This window comes from Melanotaenia boesemani, chromosome 17, assembly GCF_017639745.1.
Source record: "Melanotaenia boesemani isolate fMelBoe1 chromosome 17, fMelBoe1.pri, whole genome shotgun sequence".
Classification (NCBI taxonomy): domain Eukaryota; kingdom Metazoa; phylum Chordata; class Actinopteri; order Atheriniformes; family Melanotaeniidae; genus Melanotaenia; species Melanotaenia boesemani.
The window spans coordinates 5,309,852-5,324,784 of record NC_055698.1 but is presented as its reverse complement, the minus strand read 5'-3'; the positions used below and the strand labels follow the sequence as shown (position 1 = coordinate 5,324,784).

The window sequence follows — 14,933 nt, the reverse complement described above, 5'->3', positions numbered from 1 at the left end:
GAATGATCAAACGTGGAGCTGGGGGCAGCAAAATAAAGCCAGACACGATATCAGTTATCCTCCAACCCAGCAAACCCAACAAATCTGTTTAATCATTTAAAGGAATACCACCCAAGTGATTATACGGCAAGCATAAAAGCACAGTCCACACTGCCTAGCAGTGTGGCACACAATACAGACGTAGCAGTCGTGCCGCCACATGACCAAAGCAGCCGTCAATGGTGTCATCGTTTGCAGCCATTTCGCTAAACGAGCAGCATTCAAAGAGGAGCTAAAGTTTTGCTTGGGTCCCAGTAACACCAGGGCTTTCCGCTACTATATGCAGCTACTACTGCATGCACTCGTGGCAGAAAAGTAGAAGTAGACAAATCTCATATTAGGATGTAAAGTTCTTTCAAAGAAACTAAGTTATTACTGATGCTATTCTAAAGATACAAATTTGGCATTATGTCTCTAAGGGGGGTTGATTTTGGGCACATAGGTGCTTTGTCACAGTGGTAAACTAAATTTATGGAGATTGATCATTTTAAAGCCTTACATTTAAAATATTCATCATCGGGCGTTCAGAAATGAAGTTACGCTACTGCTGATGCTATCCGAAATATCGGAGTTTGAGCTGTTCTATACTAAAAACAAATTCCATTTGGAGATGCATGTGCTTCCTCACAGTGGTGAACAGAAGCCAGCAAAAAAATTATCCTGATTTATGAAGATTCTGACTGATCTTATTTGCCTTGTTATTTACTTTGTAACTAATCTCTAGATGTTTTTAAACTGGTAGTATTTTTAAAAAACGTGATAAAAATCTAGATCAGACATTATGAAAATATCTTGATAATTTTTTTGCCTTAACTCAAGCTGTCAGAAACAGAGTCTATGAAGGTGGTATGAGGGCCTGACAACCACAAGTGGGGCCAGTGCTCACAGCCCAACACTGTGCAGCCTGACTGGCATTTGCCAGAGAACACCAGGATTGGCAGACACCATTGGGGCCTGGAGCAAGGTCTCCGCCTGCAACATCCTCCAGCATGAAATGGCCTTTTTCACAAGGCACACACAAGTTCATTATGACAGTGATTACATCAATAGTCTGCAATGTATAACACGTCTACAATAATACATAAAAAAACGTTAAGACTTTCAGTCTTTCACGACTATCAAATGTCTCATAGAACTTATTGAGCTTTTTTAAACATAATTGAGTGGTAGACAAATAACCACGTCTAAGTCCTGTAAAATCAAAGTTGTGTTGGCACAACATGAAAATAAATTCTAAACCTCAGGCTGGCAGTCAAAAACATTTATAGTGTGTCCACAAAGACTTAAAACCTACATAAACCCCCGAAAGGGATGTTTTAATCTTCAGGCTTTATCTTTTAAAAATTGCCCAGTGCATCATCATCTGAGCCTGAAAATGGAACAACGAAATGTCAAAATTTCCACTTCTTCTTAAAGGAGAATTCAATTAACATAAAACAAACAAACTCTTAAGGCACGAGGATGAAGGTGCAACACTGTGAAGTTTCATAACTAATTTAACAAAAAAAGGACGAGTAACTTTGAAAGACACTTGTACCTTTTTACATCCTACAAAATACATTAAAACGCAAAAGCCATTCCTCATTTCATTAAAGATTTATATTCAAACAGTCAGGTGTTATTACAATCCGGCTTTCAGTCCGTGTACTTCATGTTTTCAGAGGAATGTTCAGCCATTTAAGCTATATTTATATTTAGGCTCTCTGTAATTAAAAGCCTGCTGCAAAGACACACAATTTGTTCCCATTTCTTTAGTTGCATCACTGAAAAATACCAAACATAACAGATATAGCAGGGGTGTCAAACTCATTTTAGTTCAGCACAATTTGATCTCAAATGTCCAGACCAGTAAAATAACAGCATAATAACCTATAAAAAATTTACTTTTTTCCTCTTTGTTTTACTACACAGAGGTTTAGTAGATTATTAAGATATTAACATTTCATTAACTATCCTTTTAAGAAAAATTAATTATGAATATGACATTTCTTGATCATATAAGTGCAGGTGGATTTACAAAGTTACAAAACATTTAATCACAGGTACCTGGAACTGAAAAACACAGTATTTCACATTATGATTTGAACAATATAAGAAGTAATCCCCCGTCTTGTAAATGTATTAAAAATACAACCTCCAGTGGATAAATTAGGAACTAGTTACTTTTATTAAAATGTGTGGCTAATATCTTCTATATAATTGTCACAGTAGCCAACGTCCGTTTGACACCCCTGAGTTAGACATTTGTAGTATTGTTACCCCAATAAGGTGATGAGCTGCTGGAAACTTGTATCTCAGCATGGTGTGCAGTGGTTTCATTAAAACATCTGAATGAACTGGACAAGTGGAGGATAAAAGAAGAAGAGTCAGGCCTAAACAATGAACAGGATCTGAAGGCAACGTCCTTAAGAAATAATTAAAATTCCTGCAAAGTCCAGATTTAGGACCTGAGAGATATTTCTGGATCTTCAACTGATCCCTCTACTGTTCACTAAAGCCTCATCAAAATGGTCTCAATGGAAGGGTGACTGAAGGAGCCAGAAGGGAAACAGAGAAACTAGGCTGAGGTATGAAAAATGACACAATAAACGAAGTAAAAATCAGCTGCAACATGTCTGATGCAGTGATGAAGCCTCTGCAGAGCCCGGATCGCCACAATATTCCAGCAATGTGGGATCATCTGGACAGAGAATGGAACAAAAAGGAGCCAACATCCAAAGAAGACCTTTGGAAAGTCCTTCAAGAAGCCTGGAGAGCTATTCCCGAGGACTATTAAAGTAATGATAAAAAAGAAAAGATTTTGGCTAAACTGATGAATAAATTTTTTTAAACCTGTTAGAATCACAAATTCTGATTTTGCTTTTTATACTTATTTTTTTTTTTTGTTTGTTTGCTCATGTTTCAAAGAATCACTGCATCATTTTAAAGTAAAAAAAATTAAAAAGGGGACATTGCAATTTCCCACTGGGAAAAATAAAGTACTTTCCATTTCACAAATTTTCATGTTACCTTGATAAATTGTGAGAATCGATTCAACATTTAACCAGAAAATGTAGATTCTGTGTAATACTACATAGATTGTAATACATAAAACTAACTTCTGACATGTTGTGTTTCCCTTTTTTAATTTGCCACTTGTTTAAACAACCAGTTCCCTCACTATCGGAACTGCATGTGGGGAGTAAAGGCACAGGGGCAATGGTTTTATTTGGACTTAAATTTCAAGTCCAGCACACGTTTAACTTTCCTCAGCATGAAGGTTGCAATTAGTGCACATCCAACTAAGGTGACCACATACAGTCCCACGAAGACAGCGGCCTTGCCGCTCTTATGAAGCTGCGAGTACAGCTTCCTACGGTGCACATAATCCAGGTAGGAGGCGTGGATCTGACACAAGGTGCAGCAAGACAGTAAAACATGGAACAGCTGATGACTTTGTCCCAAGAAATCGCACTGTCCTGGGCGGTAGCGCTCCAGCAGGGGGACGGTAAAAAAGAAGGCACAGCTGAGAAAAAAAACCACCTGACCAAAGTGGTAGGTGATGGCAGGGTCATTGCTGGACCATGTCAAAAGTCTCTTAGCCACAGGGCTGCTGTCAAAGATGTAGGCCAGTGCTGAGGGCACCACCTGGCACACCTTCCGCACCCAGCACGGTAAGCTGTGGTTGCGGTATTTGCCATAGCAGCACCCCAGGCATGACAGACAGCTGAGGATGGCGGCAGTAGGCATGAAGATCCCGTGCACGTACCTGTGCAAGCTCTGATCCACAGCGTAGTAAAAGTGAACCACAGCGCTGCCGTACTGATACTGAGCCACCCCGACATAGTCCAGAAAGAAGAAGCAGTAGTGGTACAGCTCAGACTTTCCACCCAGTAAGTGAGCTACCGCGCTGAAGGCCGAGTAGGTCAGCGAGGACATGATGAGGATCAGCAGAGGCCACGAATGAGGGTCACTAAGGAAGTCCACAGTCTTGGCGAGCTGGTGAAATTTAACCAGAAACACTAAAAACGCCAGCAGGTGAGTCCAGATGTTGATGGTCTCATTGTGGCGCTGGAACAAGGACAGGAAGTAGTAACGCCAGTTTTGGTCCAGTGGTCTGTAGCCTGTGCAGACGTAGCGCTCTCTGAAGAAGGAAGGAACCTCAGTGTCGCGAACGGTGCCAGGCATGGAGGGTGCAGCCTCAGTCAGCATCCGGGGAACCTGCCGAATCTGCTGGAGGCTGATGAACACTCGGCCGATCCTCTCCATCACAATGGTCGCCATGGGTGGATGTTGCTTCAAGAGTCAAAAATCCACAGAAATGAACAGATTTACTTTTAAATTATGAAATGTTTGAGTTATATTAATGAATATGTTGCTTTAAAATAACAAATACAAAACTAATTATTTTCAATAGGAAAATCACAGGCGGACACTTGAGTCCTCCTGCTGTCCACCTGGAGGCAGCACTTTCATCTTCTTCTGGAGGATTTTGGTGACCAACACTCCCACATTCCTTTTTCCCCAGTAATCAAATGTGTCACATTGTCATACCATTTACTGAATGCTTGATGTAGTGCATTTTTCTGGTATTTATAAATGAAAACCAGTGATAAAAAAAGTTGATTTTTACACATTATTTTTCAAGTAGGATCTATAAACACCTGCTAACCTTATCAAAACATCCGCTATGTTAATAAATGTGTAATTCCAGCAGTGTGGGAACCAGAGTGGTGAAAACAGGAAGAACTGGTTCTACGTTAGGCTGTGTCTTCAAACCAGCACTGAAACCAGTTTGGTAGAAAAAGAAGCTTTAATGTCTTTTGTTGCCCCAACGAGTTGTGGAATAAAGTCGTCAACAAAAACGGTCAGCAGCTACTTGTAATGTCTGCAATCCAATTCAAGCACTGAGTGAGTCTGGTTACTAAGAATTTATATAAGATCACTCAGTAAAGCTGTTTCTGGGATGTTTTCTTACATCTAAATGTCTCGCACTGTGTAGCAGAAAAATTATCACGAGTCCGGTTTGAGAAAAAGTTTAACAAAATTTATTTTGGCAGAACAAAGTTTAAGACAGAATTACTTGCAAGTATGAGCGCTGCCGACCGACTCGCGGGAAGTCGAAGAGAACCGTGCAGACACAACGTTTATCGTTCTCTGTCTCCTGCGAAGGTCAGCCACAGAGCTGATGAGGCCAGGAACAGACAACAGATTGGAACCATCTCTCCTCCAATTCCTGAGAGAAGAATCGTAAATCCAAAACCTAGTGCAGACCGGGACCTTAAACAACCCATGTTATCTAAGGGGGGGGGCAATCTGCCCCAAGATGTGCGTCTTCAAATTACCAACCTGTACTTTCTTCTATCAGAGGCCTGGGGAGAGATGGTCAATCTGACCTCAGAGTGAACTCACACAAGCAAGAGAATTGGACATCTATATGAAATGTAAAATGTAATTATAAGATCAAGCAATCATTGTAAGACAAAAACACTCAGTACATGAATATGATATGAAGGGATTAACAATTAAGCTAGAGCAAGATTGTCAGTGACTATATTTAACTCTATTAAAAATTAAACCTACCTGAACCATCTCCACCACTTGGTTAGGGAATGTAATACCAAAACTAAGGGTTTATCCCATTATTGCTTCAAGTTTTGGCCATTTAATTATTGTAACTATGTTGATGACTGTAAAGATTTGATTAAATATGTTGATTATTCTTTATTATTGTTCCATAGAAATGACATAAAAAAATGCAAAGAAACATTTTCCCATTGATTTTTTTCCTCAGTGTGAACGATAAAGGGTTAACGGTTTACTGAAATCTTGACCTTTAAAAAGTCTAATTTACATGTGATACCCTTTTCCCAACCTTTACTTCTAACTTTTTCCAATATTCGCCTTTGTGTAAACCTAAGTAGGTTCACTCTGTTGGTCCTGGTTCACTAATAAAAATGTTCGGCTCAAAATGGGCAAAACAACTGGAATCCTTTGCAAAAAAATGAAGAGGAAAGACATGTTGCTCAGAATAATACTGCAACTTAAAATTAGGCCAACACAGAGCCTGTGGACAATTCCACGAGGGACCTATTTTAAGCGTGTTTTAAAATCTACATAAACTTCACATGCAAATGTTGACAATGATTTGGAAATTTACTTGAAATGTTGAATATTTCCACACTTGACTGAATTAGCCCATCCTGAACATGTCGAGGTTTCCTGCTTTGACAAGAAAGAATAACTGCAGTAAAAACAACATTTCTGCTTTTATATTCCTATTTAAATTCAGCATTTAATTACGTTTTCATTAATTAGATTTGGCTGTTACAGCTGATGTATTTAAACTTTGGACATTGCTAAATGTTCCAGCGGTTATGCTAAGCTACATTCACCACCCTCAGACTCCTGAGCTGTTCAGAGAAAACACACAAAAAGAGATCAATTTTAAATATATATATATATATATATATATATATATATATATATATATATATATAAATAATAATAATAAAAAAATGAAAAAAAACTTTTTATCTTATTCTCGGTTAAAAACAACAACAACAAACAAACCTAAAACTAAACACTCCCACTAGAAGAACTTCTTAAATAAATTCTAAAGCTATGTCTATAAACAATATACCAAGCGGAGGCATGAAAAATAACAATAAATAAATCTCCCTCCTTTTTTGCCTCCGTGAGCATTTATTATTTTCCTTTTGTTTTTTATATCCGCCCCTGGCAGAAACGTGGTAATGTCTGAGGGATATTTAGCATGAAACAGAGCTCCTCTGGTTCAATTTGACTGAATCCAGCTAAATTATACGTCAATAAATTACATAATATAGTAACAATCGTGAATGCCACTCTGAATTTACTGGAATAAAGCCAAGATAAATCAGGAAAAGTTCTGCCATGAACTGAACCAGGAGTGTAACGTTCAGCACGCGCTTGTCAGCTAAAAAGCCGGTTTATCTATAAGCTAAAATCCTACCGATAATTCACCTTGTGCTTACTGATTTTCGCTGCTGAAATCTTCTCTTTTCCCTCCACCGGCTGGCAGACATGCAACAGATTGAATTGTTGCTCAGGAGTGTAAAGTAAGCGTCAAGCTGCCCGGAAGTAGAATCGGAAGTGCGTTGACTTTACCATTAAAATAAAAGTTCTGTTTTCCCCCTCATTCGTCTCGCCTGCGTAATCCTCATTTAAAAGCAAACGTTTGTGTGATTTACATTAAAATGGATAAATAATTTTAACTTTGTTATATATGTTTTAATATACAAAAGTAATTGCAGTTCAAGAAATACAAAGGGTATACAATTACTTATAGTTTCTATTAATCAGACGGGCATTTATTGTGAGTTCCCAGCAAGTTAAAAGACTATATTTCTTAAGCAATGTCTAGGGAATGTTCCAAAAAAGTTAAAAACCTTTAGACCGAGAATATACAACACTTTACGTATTCAAAGACAACCTGATGACAGCATATTTTATTCACGTGCTTGCTGGTGTACTATACTTGTTGTTACAGCAGGATTCCACTAGGGGGCGCATTAAAACCTCAGTCCTTACTGAGCTGCTAAATTTCTTCAGTGTAAATCGAGCAATAAACTTGGCAACAATAGAGGAGCTTAGCAATTAGTTCATTTTGAGATTGAGAAAACAGAAGAAAACGACAGCAGTGATATAATAGAGTGTACGCGATGCCCCTTAAACAGGCATGACATGAATTGTTTTCTAAACTATCAGTAGTTTTTACAGCTGTTGATCCACAGACATTACATCCTTTCATAGTGGTCCCTACGCTGCCTCTAGCAGTTATTACAGCTTGCTAATGTGTAGCGTTAATTTCTGAAGGTTTGCACAGACAATTCTTAAAAAAAAACATGAAAAACACAAGGTAGCCATGATAAACATGCAGCCTCAGAGCCAAATTTTACTTTCGGATATGTATCCGTGTAGCAGACTCAAAGATTTTGGGTAATTTTTTTAAGTAAACACAAGTGCAGTCCTCCAAAAAGCTAACAAAGTAGTAATGTAGATGTTGATTGAATGCTGATTGGCTGAAAGTTAACTCCAGGAAGCCTGGAAGGCCGAACAACAGATTTTATAATGAGTAGAATAAAGCACCAAAAATGTTGCACGGAAGCGTTTAAAACCTGCAGGGTAGCCATAATAATTTGGTGATCCTGGCTTAAAGGAGTATTCTAAGACTAAATGTGTCATACTAATACACTGTAAGTGAGGGCCAGAAGAGAAAAGAAAGTCATTGGAAAGTGGCTCCAGTCCTTTGCTATAAAAACTTTACCAGAAGTTGTATCGTACTGTTTGCCTGAAACTTTTTAATTGCTTAATATCCTGAGAAGTTGAGGAAGAAAGTGAATTTAGAGTAAATTACATCAGTACAGTGAAAAACTGCTTTTTTCTTCAGTCTGAACTGCATGGAAAAAAAATCAAGCAGTCAGAAGAGTACAACACAATTTAGATTTAATATTAAAACTACTTGGGAGGATTAAAAGTGGAAATGCTGGATTAGGAGTCAGTGATCTATTACAAGTGCAAGAAGGCTATCCAGACTGTGGGTGTGAGGTGCTGGAACATTCTTTGTCAGTGACTCTGCTCAGGAGTTTACATAGTTGACACATGCACGACATACAATACATCATGCGGGCGGCAGAAGCAGCTAAGACCAGATTTTCAGGTCTACTTCTGTCTTCTTTGTAATGTATTGTGATATTTAAGAAATTTCTCCAAATAAAGTCATTCTTGCTGAGTGGAACTTTCTGTAAAAGCAGACCGGTATCAGATCTAGATCCCCCTCAAAGATCGTTTGTGGTTTTGGGTTTAAGCCAACAGAACATGGCCTGTTGTGTAATTATTTTTGTTTGAAGCAGCAGTCTGAACTGAGCTCTGCTGAACAGAAACATCCTGTGTTCCTACATGTTTAACATTTGGAGCACAAGCATCCAGCAAACCACTTGTTGAAGTTTGGACGTTTGTAGTTTGGCAACTTTACAGTGTTGGAGCCTAGAAAATAACACAGCTCCAGTTAGTCCTGTTGCTCTTCTTAAGAGAGATTTCAGGTTTAGATTGGATTGGTTAATGTAATAGAAACGATGCTGAGGCTTGCCCAGGATGGTTTAGATTAGATTTAGCATCAAAGAATGTTCCCACAATGCAGAATTTTCATTTAATTTGTGTAAAAGGACGACTATGCGTGACTGTTCGCACTTTACATGTGTATTTTGTGAAAACAACAACAGATTTAAAAACATCTTCTTACTCTGAATGCACATTTTATATTAATATGAATAGAAACTGTTATCAGAGTTTAGAGTAAATTCCAGTGTGGAAGGAAATTAGCTCACATTGGCAACAGCTGCTTATGTATATGGGAAATACAAAAGACTTGTTTAAAATGTTCTTGTAATTTTAATTATATAGGCTGTATTACAGTTATATCAATATTTAGCTCAGTTTAGGCAACTTCTGGTTAATATGATCAGTTTCCTCTCAGCAGTTTTTATTCTTGATGACCAGGACACCAGTTAGTCTCCAAGGCATTGCAGTCACACAACACCAGCATCTCTGTTTCTCTTCCAGATATAAATGTATTAAACTACTTCTGATGAAGACACATCCTGAGCATTAGGGTGTCAGTCTGCCTCTCCGTCTCTGTTTATCTCTTTTACAGATATTCTCACCCTTCCTGTTACAAACCACACTCTCTCTCTCTGTAACATGACATCCTCCTTTGCGCCGCCTTTTTTCCACAGTTTTTTCGTGTGTTTTATATCATGTTGCATTTTTGTCTGAATTGAAACTGACTGTTGTTTTTCTTATTATTCTAACATTGTGAAGCACGTTTCAAGTCATTCATAGTGCATCATCAAGTCTATGTGTCCTCTCCTTGTTAAGTTACATGTGTTTGTAAACTATCCTCGTAATGTCTTCCCAAAATTGTTACACAATGTGCCTCAAATTTACAAGTTTACATTTAATTTAAAGCATAAAGTATAAGTTTTTTCACACCTTTAGTCTGACATAATAAAGTGTGATGACGTCTATGGTACTGAGCAACCCTCTTTATTTTTAGACAATTTGATGAATATTAATTGTTATGAAAATATGAGATTTCATCTGGAGTCAAAATGACTCCAGCAACAGGAAGGTTAAGATAAATAATCAGCTTTATTAGAAAATGAGTCACTTTTTGGGCAAGGATGAGCACATCTGGTCATTCATTAAACTCAACATTGTTTTTAAAAGCAGATTATTTTTTTTTAACTATTAGCGTTGGTCTGTCATATTAGTCCTTTTTGTCCAAAACTAGTTTCAAAGCCAGTCATTTCTAGTTAATAATACATGGAATTAATATTATCTATTAACATACACCTTCAGTTATTTTATTAAATGTTTCCAATGACTTGATTAAAAGTATAAGAAGGCAGCAGAGCAGTGCTGGAGCTGCCTGCAGATGTGTGTGTTTGAACTTCTAACCGTTGCTTGTTAGATCTGTTTTACAGTAAGTTCTTTCTTGTTTGTTTGCATTACAGGTCAAACTTACAATATCTCCCACATCATCACACCACAAAGCAGGATGGAGCTCTGCCTTCACGTTCTTTCCACCTAGTTCTGAGCCTACTATCTGAATGTGGAGCTGCAATGGAGACCAACATTTTTCTATCTTCTATTGTCCAGTTTTGATTCATTAAAGAGTTTCTGCTCTGGTCCTTTGTGAGAAAACCAAATAAAGCCTGCTACTGGTTGATTATAAATGGCTTTGACCCGTTTTATGGAAAGGACAAGATTCTTATTACTCCTCTGCTCCTTCATCGTTGTTTTCTTGCATCAGTGAGCAGAGTTGGAACTGAACAAGTAGCAGGACAAATGCAGCTGAAAACTGGAGTCATTAGAAGACACTTGAGATTAAACACATCTTTACTCCAGTGTTCATTTAGTTAGATATCAGTTTTTCTCATAGTTTTGTTAACAACTATTTTTTTCTAATGAAAATGAGGCAAGAATTATATAAAAGATAGTGCTCAGAGACAATGATAAATTAATTAATATTTTAATCAAGATGGAAATATTCTGCAGAGATGAGAAGATGAGACAAGCTGGGAAGAGATCCCGTCAGACTTAACTCAGAAAAACATCAATGTGCATGTCTGTAGAAGTAAAATATTTTATTTTTAAACATCTGGTAATGTTTTGTAATAATTCATGCACCAGAGGGTTAATCTTTGTGTGTTGTAAGTAGGAAGACACACAACATAAGGCTGTGTTTTTCCATCTTTCATTGTCCAGATTTGGTGAGTCTGTGTGAATCGAAGCCTCAGATTCCTGTTTTTAGCTGACAGAAGTGGTACCCGGTGTGGTCTTCTGGTTGGGCGTGTTGTGTGTTCAGAGATGCTTTTCTGCATACTTTGGTTGGAACCAGTTGAGTTCCTGTGGTCTTTCCATCATCAACCAGTCTGCCCATTCTCCTCTGACCCCTGACATCAACAAGACATTTTGGTCCAGATAACTGCTGCTCACTGGATGTTTTCTCTTTTTCACACTGTTCTCTGTAAACCCCACAGAGTTGCTGCAATGTGATTGGTTGATTACTTACTTGTATTAACAAGCAGTTGAACAGGTGGACCTGAGAAAGTTGCTGGTGAGTCTATTTTCTGCGTTCAGATGTTCAACATGTCTGGTGACTCTTTAGTGTGTCCACACGGGGGCAGTGTTTCTTCTTGCACATTTTATTGGCCCTATACCAGAAAAAACTCAAATGACTGTTGATGTTTTCTTAACATGTAACATTGCAGCTATTTTGTCATATTTACAGACAACAGTTTGTTTCCAGGACACAGATGCTGGAGCAGATTATTCAGAAATAAATAATCATTACTTTGTTTGTAAAATCAGAATATTTTGTTGAAATACACACTGTTATTATAGTTTTTGAACAACCTTAATCTACTTTCATGTCATAAATTTAGAAAAAGGGAAGCTTTTGCAGCAATGGCAGCCTCTAAAAAGTTCTAGACGTTTTCTTCAATGATCTCATATTAGTTTCTGCCACTTTTCCACTTCTATGCATTCAATCTCCTTTAGGTTTTCCATAAAGTCAGATTTATTCTCTTTGCTTGTTAGTTATTCGATTTTCAATCCTCCCTTTGTGCTGAAGATGTGTTCGTCAAGATGTTGTCTGCAGAAAAACCTTCAGCAGGAACTTTTATTTTAAATTTTTTTTAGTAAACTCCTTTAGCAGAGGCAGCAAAAACACTCCACTTCATGACTAAACCTCCTCTGCAAGCATTTTGGGCATTTCAGGATGCCTTTCAGACACCTCTGATGAGTGAAGTATCATACATGCTCCTCTGGAAGAAGGTATCAGGCCCAATCCACGAATCGCTCAGAGACTGAACATCTTGGAAGAGTTGAAGGGGCAGCAAGAGATGGTCTGTAAGTCTGGGGTTTTTGCTCAGAATGTTTTATTATGAAACAGTTGGGACTCAGTCCTTGAAAGAAAATGGATGGAAACAGGAATGGGTGGATGGCAGTGGTCCCTCGATAACCTGGGATTGATTGCACAAGCTGTAAATTACCCTCACTAGTCACCATCTGAAACTGAAAAATCACTTAAAACTGGTTTAACATATGAGATGTCTTAGGTGACGATACACATCTTATTCACATCTGCAGCGCTTTAGAACCCACATAGCAGATAATGTGCAGCCCTTCAAAAAGTATGCAACTGTCTGCATTAACAGAACCTCCGTTTGTGACTCAGCCAGTTCCCAAAGTCCAGAAAATGTCAGAAGGTTCACGTGTTCACAGAGCAGGTAATTTACTGGGAATTGGCCAAAGCTTCTCTTAAAAATAAGGGTTCCAAAAGGTTCTCCATGAAGGGCAGAGGTTCTACCCAGAACCATTTGTGTCTGACAATCCCTTTTTCATTGAAAGGTTCTTCAAGGGTTCTCTGTAAGAAGAAACCCCTTTAATGCAGAGAACCATTTTTTGGGAGGAAAAGTTCATCAAGGCCTAGTGAAAGCATGAGTGTTAGGAGATCATTACCCTCAAACATTCATGTTTCAAAAAGTATTTTTAATGCATGTGTCTGGAATGCTCTCATCAATTCATTTTACTGATTCTAACAAAGTCTGAAACTTCATGTCTTGTCATAGACTAGTTAAATGTATTGTATTTAGAAAAACAATGTTCCAAGGCTGGCTTTTGAACCCTGATCTCCATGATAGATAACGGTGCTGACCAGTCAGATGAAGAGTTAAAACATGAGGCTGACTTCCAGCACCGCTTTTACAATAGAGCCAATCAGTAGCCACAGTGTAGATGACACAGAAATGCACAATGAAGCTCGCCCTGGAGGACAGAACTTTAGGGGTTTGCTTCTGCCAGTTAGCCTTCAATTCATAAGACTAACAACATGTTTCCTCTAAAAACTGCAAGACTAAATTTCATGAAACCCGGTGGAGACAAAGAAAGTTTTATTACAGTTTAAACTTATGATCAGGAAAAACTGATATCATGCCTCCAGACATTTTCACTCAGTTTACAGTTTATGCTTTGCTGTGTTGCTGAAAATTCACAAATATTTTAGTTAATAACATAAAAACAAACTACTACCTCAGAGTGATGAGTGAGATAATACACAAAAGATCTCGATGCCGTATCCATCTTTTTTTTTATTTATAGAAATCAATACCACAGTTTTAGCAGTTTACACTCAATCAATGAACAAATGGGAATTTCAAGTGTGTGTGTGTGTTTTCATACATCACCAGCTATCCCTTTTTAGATTGTTAAGTGATGTTAACTAAGAAAAGTGCCCTACAGTTTTAAAATAACAGCTCATCGTCTTTTATTTCTCTTTTTGATCAGAACTTGTGAAAAATCAAAGACTGCAACTTTTATCTTCTGTCGCCTTTTACACAACTTTTCTAATAAGTGTTTCTAAAAGCGCAGAAATAGACCCTCACTTAATTCCCCTTTTCGAAGAGCCAAACTAAAAGCTTGCAGATGCTTGACATTTTACTTTTCAAACCTTTGACTGAAAAAAGATAACATGTCACAGTTTCAGTCCCTAAAGCAGCACATGTTCTGGCCTAATTGGGCTGGATGGCTCAGCCAGATATCGAGGTGGCATTTTGCTGCCAAATTCCCTCAGCTCCCAGTATGCCTTAGTTTATCAACGTCTGCTTGCTTTTGCTGAGTAGCTTATTTTTGCCCTTTGCACGCTTTATCACCTGTGACATCTCGTGGGAAGCAGTGTGGAGTACACAGGGCCGCGGCAGATCTCTTGGGTTCATCTCTGTTTCCGTTTCCACCTTTACTGCAGATAACTACTTCAAGAGCAAGAACCCTCAGCTACACTAGAGAGTTCTCTATGTGCTAACATGAAACAAATAGAGGCCTTTTGCAGTAAACTAGATACAAGTCTTATTAAAGCATTTGTGTTAGGATGTTAACAATGGATGCACAAACAAAAGTACAATAAACATATACTGTATGTATGTGGACTGCATTACTGAAGTCTTAAAACATATAACATATTGGCAATTTAACAATTTATTCATTTAATAGGGGCCTTTGTAGCATGGGGTTGATCACAGACTACCTCCAGAATTTGAGAGTGAAGAGGATGGAAGGACCTGCCAGCAGTCCACTGAACACGGATCATCTTACTCTACTGTTCACACCAGAGTGACCAACACATTCACATCAGCTGACTTGGGACATATGCCAGTTAAAGAATGGGATATCATCCCACAGCTGTGTGTGACCAAGCGTGAGGAGGAGGTGCCAGGATGTTGTGGCTGTGCATGGTTCTTCCACATGCCCTGTTTGTTAAATTAACAAATTCTTAAATAGTAATATGTCTTGTTTCTTCAGACTTCAATCAT

At 38.1% G+C, this 14,933-nt stretch overlaps 1 protein-coding gene across 6 annotated transcripts; it reads right to left on the bottom strand.

The window, feature by feature from the left end:
- Window positions 1-1,620: 1,620 nt before the first annotated feature.
- Window positions 1,621-7,123, bottom strand: paqr7a (progestin and adipoQ receptor family member VII, a). Of its 6 annotated transcripts, none has more exons than XM_042012051.1 (4): window positions 7,024-7,122; window positions 5,368-5,451; window positions 5,102-5,254; window positions 1,621-4,314 (listed from the first exon to the last, which is right to left on the bottom strand). In XM_042012051.1, exon 4 carries the CDS (start codon window positions 4,300-4,302, stop codon window positions 3,244-3,246), a length of 1,059 nt encoding a protein of 352 aa, XP_041867985.1. In that variant the 5' UTR covers window positions 4,303-4,314; window positions 5,102-5,254; window positions 5,368-5,451; window positions 7,024-7,122; the 3' UTR covers window positions 1,621-3,243. The 6 variants fall into 6 exon arrangements, with proteins under 6 accessions (XP_041867985.1, XP_041867984.1, XP_041867987.1 ...); XM_042012050.1 differs by having other exon boundaries at window positions 7,035-7,065; XM_042012053.1 differs by lacking the exons at window positions 5,102-5,254; window positions 5,368-5,451 and adding an exon at window positions 6,179-6,240.
- Between the last annotated feature and the right edge of the window lie 7,810 nt (window positions 7,124-14,933).